Raw genomic sequence first — 10,054 nt, 5'->3', positions numbered from 1 at the left:
CCCTTCATTTTCTGAAGAAGGGTCTAGGCCCGAAACGTCAGCCTTCCTCCTCCTCTGATGCTGCTTGGCCTGCTGTGTTCGTCCGGCTCTGCACCTTGTTGTCTCATTACATTGAGAGAATGGGTTTTGTTTCTGTTGAATATTACTTGTTATTTCCTTCCTGCATGCAGTACTTTTCTTTCCTACTTCTCCTTTCTCCTTTAAGATACCCCATAAAAGCTCCCTCTGACCAAACTTCTGGTCACCTAACATTCCAAACAATATACTGCACCAAATCAAGCGATTACGTTTCTTTACCTTTACAGTATGCTGACACTCCTACAAAATGCAAGATTTTGTCATGCCTACACTAGCTCACAAATTTTCTCACCAAATCGGCTCCACGTTGTGTAATTTGGAGGTTTCCTATTTCAATCCTTCCTAGCTTTGTATCAGGTGAAAATGATTCAACAATCCCAAAACCAGCTTTGGGACACTCAACTCTGTACTCTTCCCACACTTGCATAGTGTCGTTTAACTACAATCATACCAATTTGTTTTCTAATTGCTTATTAATAGCCACATTGGGTCCTGAATCTCCACAATTTTTGAGATTAGTTTGTACGTTTTCATGTGCAGCTTTATGTTTTTTGGAAGTCTGAGAACTCAACATATTTTTAAGCAGATAACCTGATGGCACTTCAATAACTATACATTTAGACAGCTGTTTTAACTGAATAAAACATCCAAAGGTATTTCAACACCACATTACCACAGAAATTTTAATGCTGACCCCACAAGGAGAAATTAGCATAAGTGACAAAAGGTTTGGTGGAAGTGATGGGTTTTAAGTAGTATCTTAATGCAGAGGCGAAGCAACTTGGGGATAGAACCAAGACTGTTGAAGCTATGTTGGAATAATTAAAATCACGTGATGCACTAGACCCCAGTTCTAAAAGGGCAGATATATCTGATAGTTATAGGGCTGGAGAAAGTTAGGAAGGATTTAAAAGTCAAAAGATGTGAATTTTAACAGTTAGGGAATTGCCAGACCAGTAGCTATTGAGCATAAGGATGAAGAGGATTGTGTATTGATTAAAATACACTGGCTGCAGAATTCTGGTGGATACAACTACTGACATGGGAAATAGAAAGCTGACTAGAATAGGAAATCAAATTTAAAGGAAACTTAGGGAATAGGTAAAGCTTTCAGCAGTCAATTCGATCAACACAGTTGGTCAATAAAAACCGAAAGAACAACGGATGTTGTAGATCAGAGACAAAACCAGAAACTGCTGGAAAAGCTCAGCAGGTCTGGCAGCATCTGTGAAGATAATCAGAGATAAAGTTTTGAATCGAGCAAACCTTGCTCAGAACACAGCTCTGAAGACAGTCGGGATTGTTTCCAGAGCCGTTCCAACATTGTCCAATGGTTTGCTGCTACACATACAGCCTTCCAATTTAAGTTTCTTCATATGATTTGCAATACTATCATGTTCAGTGGCAGATAATATGTGCATCTTGGGAGAAAAAAGGCTCCACGTCAGAACTCGGGAAGGTGGGAGCAGCGGAGAAGCAAATTCAGGGCTACACACTTCTTTCTTTTAAGCAATTGAACGCGCAACAGCGGTGAATATGGTGTACTAGGGACAGAAAGAAAAACAGCGAAAGGACGTGTAAGTTTGAGGCGATGAGACACTTGCTCCCCGGAACGTACTGATATGTTGGCGAATGCCTCCCACAAGCTGTGAAACTGCGGGGTGCATTCCTCGCAAACCCGCACCGGCCGAGCGTTCTTCACCACGCAGCTGACCAGGGACGCGCTGCTCTGGGCGAAATCCCACAGCAGCTGCCGGCAGCTTTCGCCCACCGCCAGCGAAGTCATCCACCAGGTGGCGGCGCTGTCCCAGTCCGGCTGCAGCGGCAGGTCATTGGCTCCCCGCACCCAGCGGGGCATAGGCCTACCCTCACGAGGCACGTCCCACCCGAACGGGGGACCCGGGCTTTCCAGAGATAGATCGTCGTCGCTGACGTCGCCCGCGCCTTCCGGCGTAGAAGCGGTGGTTATGCCGAATGCTCCGTCGCTAATAAAAACCAATAAAATAACACCCAGGAGCCCGCCACCCGTCATCACCAACCACCACAGTGTAAGCACCCGGCGCATTACACTGCTGACGGTTTGTTTGTGGGGGCGCGAGAGGAGCACATGACCGTGACGTCAGAACCTGCGGCTCCCGGAATGTCACGTGGGTAGACTGCCCAGGGTTTGATACATTGTGTAACGCAGAGAGATTCCCAGCAGGGGAAAGTGGCCCTTTAGCCCATCGGGTTCTATCCTGTTCTCCGCGATCTAACTACTCTAGACCCAGTTTGCAACGGTTGGCTCTTAGCCTTTTATGTTCAAACTGCTCGGATATGTCATATGATATAGAGATAGTAGGAACTGCAGATGCTGGAGAATCTGAGACAACAAGATGCAGGGCTGGACGAACACAGCAGGCCAAGCAGCATCACAGGAGCAGAAAGGCTGACGTTTCGGGCCTAGACCCTTCATCAGAAAAGGGCCTTTTCTGCAGAAACGTCAGCCCTTCTGCTCCTATGATGCTGTTTGGCCTGCTGTGTTCATCCAGCCCTGCACCTTGTTGTCTCAGATATGTCATATGACAATTATCTCAGACAGGTGGGACTTCAAACAGTGCCACTGTGCCACAAGGGTTCTGAAGAAGGGTCCCTACCGGAAAAGTCAGCTTTCCTGCTCCTCTGATGCTGCCTGGCCTGCTGTGTTCCTCCAGCTCCACATGTGTTATCTCTGACTCCAGCATCGGCAGTTCTTATGATCTCTAGCCTTGTATGCTGTGGTGTTTCAAATGCTCATATAAATAAATATTGGGGAGGCAATGGCCTAGTGGTATTATTGCTATACTGTTAATCGGGATACCCAGGTTTTCTGAAAAAGGGTCCCGACTCAAAACATCAACTTTCCTGTCCCTCTGATGCTGCCTGGCCTGCTGTGTTCCTCCAGCTCCACACTGTGTTATCTCTAATATTCTGGGGACCTGGGTTCAAATCCTGCCACAGCAGATGGTCGGATTTGATTTCAATAAATATCTGGAATTAAGAGTTTAACGATTGACTGTGAATTCGTTGCCAATTGTTAGGAAGAACCTATCTGGTTCACTAATGTCCTTGAGGGAAGGAAACTGCCATCCTTACCCAGTCTGGCCTACATGTGAGTCCAAACTCATAGCAATGTGGTTGATTCTTAACTGCCCTCTGAGCAGTTAGGGTTGGGCAATAGATGCTGGCCTAGCAGCGATATACTCATCCCATGAATGAATGAAGAAAAAAGAATGAATAAAGGAAAAATAACTTCTTAAATGTTTTGAGGATTCCTGCCTCTACATCTGTCCATCACCTTCTAGGTAAATAAAATTCTTCCTTAATTCCACTCTAAAAGTCCTGCCCTTTACCTTAAATCTGTGCTTCCAAGTTTTAAAAGGAAACGTTTACTGAAAGAAAATGTTTCTTTTTAAATGTCCTGTCTACTTCTCTCATAATTTTGTACAACTTAGTTAGGTGTGCCAACCCCCAACCTTCTCTGCTCTAAGCAAAACAACTACAGCTCTCTCTTAATTGTTGAAAAGTTTCAGTCTAGGCGACATCCTGGTGAATCACTTCTGCACCCTCTCTGGTGCAATCACATCCTTCCTATCATGTGCCAACCAGAACTGCAAACAGTACTGTAGCTGTGGCCTAATTAATGGTATACATATACCGTCATCAAGATGGTGAGGAGTAGGCCTCCTGAACCAGGGCTCGTCTGCTGCGACTGCTTGACTTTTTCTTTTTCTCTTTACTTACCTCTTGTCCTGAACTTGGTTGGCATTGGTGGTGGTAATGAATCACAGTGCAGATCTTGTGGTGCCAATGAGTGGGCCCAGCTCAGACCTCATTGTGGTGAGTGGGCCCCTACTTATTTTAGCAGGGCGAGCACAGGACCCGGCATGAGAATCCGCTGTTGCCACAATGGTGGAGGTGACATTGGTGAGGTAGGCCCAGTGATGAAAGATGGTGCCTGAAGACACAAGGATATTAAACTGATCTCCTGCAGCTGGGTCATAAGATTTCATTTACTATTACCAGTTTCGACAGTTCTTACACATTCATTCATGCAGTTTCACGGAAGCGCTGTTTTGATAGTAACTTTCCTAAAAGGGGTAGCAGCCCTATTTAATATGTATCTAAAAAGTACATACTAGAGGAACTGTTTGATGTCTGCAACCTATTTGGATCCTGAGATGGTTGCTAAGGCTAATTAATATTATAGTCTTTCCATAGTTATGAGTAGGTTATGGAGACACAATGGCAGGGTTGGCATTGTTCTGAGTAGGCTACGATATTAACATTTATTCCAGAGTAGCCTTTGATGCAGAAACTGGTCTAAACACTGCTTGCAGCATGGACCGAAAAGAATTGAAAGGTTTTAGATCTATGTAGATCTACATCTGGACAGAATTGTCCCATCAAGCAGACATGGCATGGGCTCATGAGAGGCAGATCATGTTTAACTAATTTAATGGAATTCTTTGAGGACGTTACAAGCATGGTGGACAACGGTGAACCAATGGATGTGGTATATCTGAATTTCCAGTAGGCATTCAACAAGTGCCATACTAAAGGCTGCTTCATAAAATAAAGGTGCATGGCATTATGGGTAATGTATTATTATTCTTAGAAGATTGGTTAACTAACAGAAAGCAAAGAGTGGGGAAAAATGGGTGTTTTTCTGGTTGGTAATCAGTGGCCAGTGGTGTAACTTGGGGATCAGCATTGGGATTAGCATTTACATACATGATTTGGGATTGAGGACCAAGTGTAGCGTGTCAAAGTTCGCAGATGACACTAAGATGACCAGTAGAGCAAAGTGTGCAGAGGTCACAAACTGCAAGGGATATGGATAGGTTAAGTGAGTGAGCAAGGGTCTGGCAGATGAAATACAAAATTGGTAAATGTGAGATCATCCATTTTGGTAAGATTAACAGCAAACTGGACTATTATTTAAATGGTGAAAGACTGCAGCATGCTGCTGTGCAGAGGGACCTGGGTGTCCTTGCGCATGAATCACAAAAAAAGTTGGTTTGCAGGTGCCTCAGGTAATTAAGAAGGCAAATGGAATACTGTCCGTCATTGCTAGAGGGATGGACTGTAAAACCCAGGGAGGTCATGCTGCAGCTGTAGAGAGTGTTGATGAGGCCATACCTGGAGTACTGTGTACAATTTGGTCTCCTTACCTGAGAAAGCATGTACTGGCACTGGAGGAGTTGCAGAGGAGGTTCACTAGATTGATTCCAAATTTGAGAGGGTTGACTTACAAGGATAGATTGAGTAGGCTGCGACTGTACTCAATGGAATTTAGAAGAATGAGGGGAGATCTTATAGAAACATATAAATCATGAAGGGAATAGATAAGATAGAGGCAAGGAAGTTGTTTCCACTGGGGGTGAAACTAGAATTAGGAGGCATTTCCTCAAAATAAGGGGAAGCAGATTTAGGGCTGAGTTGAGGAGCAACTTCTTCACCCAAAGGGTTGTGAATCTGTGGAATTCCCTGCCCAGTAGTAAAGGAACATAGCACATTCACATACTCAAGATGTCTTCACCAAATTCACACAGGCCATTCCAACCCATGACCAAAAGGCTTCAACAATAACCAAAGTATCATCAGTCAGCGCGCAGAAGCAGTAGGAGACACTAACAGCATTCCAAAGTTACTAAATAATCAGGGGCAAAAATGAGGAAAACGATATAATAACTATCACTTGAAAAAATGTGCTAGGGAAACTAATGGGGGTGAAAGGCTGAAAAGTCCCCTGGATCTGATGGAATGTATCCTAGGATACTAAAAGAAGTAGCAACAGAGATGATGGTTGCATTGGTAGTAATCTTCCAAGAATTCTTGTATTGTGGAAAAGTCCCAGAGTATTTGAACACTGCCAATGTAATACCTTATTTAAAAAGTGAAAGAGACAAAAATTGCTTAACTATAGGCTAGTTAGCTTCACATTTGTTATTGGGAAAATGTTGTTGAGCGTTGTTGAGCTTGGGTCATTAAGTATACTCGCGGTTGAGATAGACACATTTTTAATCAGTGAGGGAATCGAGGATGATGAGGAAAAGGCAGGAAAGTGGAGTTGGTTGTTCTCAGATCAACCATGATAATATTGAATGGTAGCCTCAAGGGACTGAATGGACTCCTTCTTCTCCTTTGTTTTATGCTCATCTTGTAAAGGATGTAACAGCAGCGTTATTGGAAATGTGTTTTGTGATCAAGCAGAGTCAGCATGGTTTCACATAGGGGATATCATGCCTGTCAAATTTACTGGAATTCTTTGGGAAAGTAACAAGCAGGATTGATAAAGTGAACATAATATATTTTGGATTTTCAGAGATATTTGATAAGGTGTCACAAGATGGCCTACTCAATGATATAACACCCCATGCTATTAGAGATAATATATTAACATGGACAGAGGATTAGCTAACAAATGGAAGATGGAGTTTGGATATGGAGGCATTTTCCGGATGGCAGTCTATAACTAGTGGAGTGTTACAGGGATCAGTGCTGGGGCCACAATTATTTGCAATATATTTAAATGGTATAACGGCAGGATATGGCAATTGCTCTGCCCAGGACTGTAAGAAAGTACAGAAGGTTGTGTGCACAGCCCAGACCATCACGGAAGCCAACCTTCCATCCATGGACTCCATTTACATGGCCTGTTGCCATGGAAAGGCTACCATCTAATTTTTTTCACCAATGATCTCTATGTCCTTGCTTACTGTGATCTGCCTATACTGCTCATAAACAAAGCTTTTCACTGTACTTCCAAATGCCTCTGTTCTGAAATTTGGCTACAGTACATTAATTTTGCTCATTCAAATCTTTTTTTAAAAAAAATTAGAAAGAGGCATACAAGTTACCTCACACAGGGCATGCGCTAGGCAAGATCAACATGAGCAAGATCAACATTATTTGAAGTTAGAGAGCTCATTCAACAGCTGGGAAGAAACTGTTATTGAACATGCTGGTTTGTGTGTTCAAGCTTTTGTATCTTCTGCCTGACAGAGTAGGTTGTAGGAGAGCATTGCTGGGGTGCGATGGGTCTTTGATGACATTGGCAGCCTTTCCATGCAACGGGCCGTGTAAATGGACTCCAGCATACATCCTTAATGATTTTTACCGTTCAGTTCTTTCCTTATTCCCAAACCGCACCCCGATTCCCTACAGTTTGAAGTTTAACTAATAGAATTTTGTATAAAACTTTATTCAGTGCCTTTCAGAGGTTAATGTACACCTTATCATAGGACTGACCACAATCCATCTAGATGTCTTTTCCTCAAAATAAGCCATGGAAGTTGAACAATTAGGATCTGCTTTGGATTCAGAATTTCTGCAGTTCACCTAGTTATTAATATACCAATAATTGTATTCCCTTGATAAACTCCATAACTTTACATGTCTTAGAATTTCTGTCCATTGGCATCACATTAGCCAGCTACCAGTATCATCTTCATTTCCACTGAATCGCTCATAATGACTGACAGCCAATATGGCATTGTATCTTTTAGATTCACAACCTCTGATTCTCACTGTGAGGCCACCTTACAAATTGGTTGCTATATTTGGACTAGAAGATGAACAAATATTACTTTCCTTATTCTCAGAGAAGCACTTCTGACTTATAAGTGACACACTTAAACAACTGCATATATCTGACCAGAATTCTGAATTTTCTTCCGATCTATCCTTCTGAACTGTAAATTGTCTTTTTCAGAAACTCTCTATTAACTAAAAGTATTTGAACCAGCCTTATTTGACATCATATTGCAAATACCTTGGGGTGAATTTTAATGTGTTTGATTCTATTGGATAAGAGGGAAGTGCTGCCAATGACCCAGTTTTAAATACAAAGCCAATAATATCCATGCCAGCTGCTAGCCAGTGTCCAAAATCTGCACTTTTCATTACCAGGAAATTTAGTATCATTGGATAGAAGTAGCATTTTTTTTGTGATTAGTAATACAAATTACCGCTACACTTCTAGCTTTGTTGTTTGAGTTCTGAGTTTGAAGTTCTTTGTTCTCACAAAATTGCCAAGCCATACTAGCAATACTTAGCATTAGCTTTTTCTGTTTTGTCAGTGTTCAACAGGATATCCAAGACTGTAACTAGATGATACACCCCCAACACTTCAGTGTAAAAGATCTATCACAAGAACATAAGACACAGGAGCATGAGAAGACCATACAGCTCATCAAAACAAACAGAAACTCAGCAGGTTCAGCAGCATTGCTACAGTTCTAGTTGCCAAACTACCAGAAGGATGTGGAACCTTTGGAGAGGGTACAGAAAAGGTTTACCAGGATGTTGCCCCTGTTTGGGAAGGTATTAGCTATGAGGAAAAATTGGACAAATTTGGTGTTTTCACCTGAATATTGGAGGCTGAGGGGCGACCTAATAGAAATTATGAGAGGCATGGATAGTTGGAGTCTTTTTTCCAAGGACACAAATGTCAATTTAAAGGAGACATAGTTTTAAGGTAAAAGGGGGAAAGTTTAAAGGTGATGTGAAAGGCACGTTTTTCACCAAGAGTGTGATAAGTGCCTGGAATGCTCTGGCAGAGGAGCTGGTAGAAGCAGATACAGTGGTAATGTTTAGTAGGCATCTTAACAGACACATGAATAGGCAAGGAATAGAGGGATACTGACTGCATAGAGGCAAGGGGTTTTTAGTTTAGGAAGGCATCATGTTGGTGGGCCAAAGGGCCTATTGTTGTGCTGTGCTTTTCTTTGTTCATCTGTGAAGAGAAAACAGTGTTAACGTTTTGAGCCCAGTGACCCTTCTTCAGAACACTTCACACCATTTAAAAAATATACTACTCTTCTATTCTTACGACCAAATTGAATAATCTCTCATTTCACCACTTCATGTTTCATCTGCCATCTTTTTGCCCTCCCATTTAACTGGGTTCTGTATCCTTTTCACAGCATGCAGTCCCACCTAACTTTGTTCTGTCAATCAGCAGTTATTCATTACTCTCTACCTCTTCTTCTAAGTTATTAAAATAGATTGTAAATTACTGAGGTTCCAGCACTGATCCATGCATCGCTCCACTAGTCATAGTGTGTCAATATGAAAATGCCCCATTTATCTCTATTTTCTGCTTCCTGTCCATTAACCAAGCCTCTAACCATGCAAATATATCATCCCAAAATCTGTGCACTCTCATCTTGCATATTAACCACGTGTATGGTACTTCATTGAAGGCATTTTGGAAATCCAAGTATACCCCATTGACAGGTTTCCCTGTATCTACCTTAATAGCTACATCTTCAAAAAGCTTGCTCATAAATTTGTCAGAGACAATTTCTCTTTTGCTGGCACCTAAGGATTTTTAAAGGTTAAAGAGGGAATGCTAGTCAGGGCTCACTGTCTTTCTTCAAATAATGCCACTGGATCTTGAACAAATACCCTTGAAATAACATTTCATCTACAGGAACATTTCTGGTGACACATGCTCTGTCAAAATTGCAAAGGACTATCAGCCTAGATTAAACATTCAAACTCTGGAGCAGCGCTTAACCCATAATATATATGAGACAGAGGTAAAATCCACGGTGCAGCCACAATGGGCTAAATAGCCTCCCTCTGCACATTAACAACTCTATGATTCTATGAGAGTGCCTCAGCTGAGCCATGTTGGCAGTATATGACAATGTTTGCTGTCACTGTGTTGTGCTACGTGGCACAAAATGACCAGCATCTCAGGTAAACAAGAACAGTATCACCATCATCTGTGGACATTTGCCAGAAGATTTACTGGAACCAACTTCCATGCAGTAAATACTTTTACTTGTCATTTTTTTAAAAATTGCATTTCTGTAATACCTTGCCTTAACTCAGGGCATCAAGAAGTGCTTTATAGACAGCTACATATTTCTGAATTGTAGTCACTGTACTGCAGGAAATGTGACATGGCAGTAAGAATTTGGTGGAAAACCCATTCACTTATATA

At 42.1% G+C, this 10,054-nt stretch overlaps 1 protein-coding gene across 1 annotated transcript in view; it reads right to left on the bottom strand.

Annotated features, from left to right (window-relative positions):
- The window catches only part of ostm1 (osteoclastogenesis associated transmembrane protein 1), a 38,702-nt gene extending 36,505 nt beyond the window's left edge, over positions 1-2,197 (bottom strand). The window contains exon 1 of the mRNA XM_048596697.1: positions 1,643-2,197. Coding sequence (XP_048452654.1) covers positions 1,643-2,143 — 501 coding nt within the window. The 5' untranslated portion in view covers positions 2,144-2,197. The remainder of the gene's footprint in view (positions 1-1,642) is intronic.
- Between the last annotated feature and the right edge of the window lie 7,857 nt (positions 2,198-10,054).

Source organism: Rhincodon typus, chromosome 5, assembly GCF_021869965.1.
Source record: "Rhincodon typus isolate 14 chromosome 5, sRhiTyp1.1, whole genome shotgun sequence".
NCBI classification, from domain to species: domain Eukaryota; kingdom Metazoa; phylum Chordata; class Chondrichthyes; order Orectolobiformes; family Rhincodontidae; genus Rhincodon; species Rhincodon typus.
The sequence above is the reverse complement of the archived record's forward strand: the minus strand, read 5'-3'. Positions and strand labels throughout refer to the sequence as shown.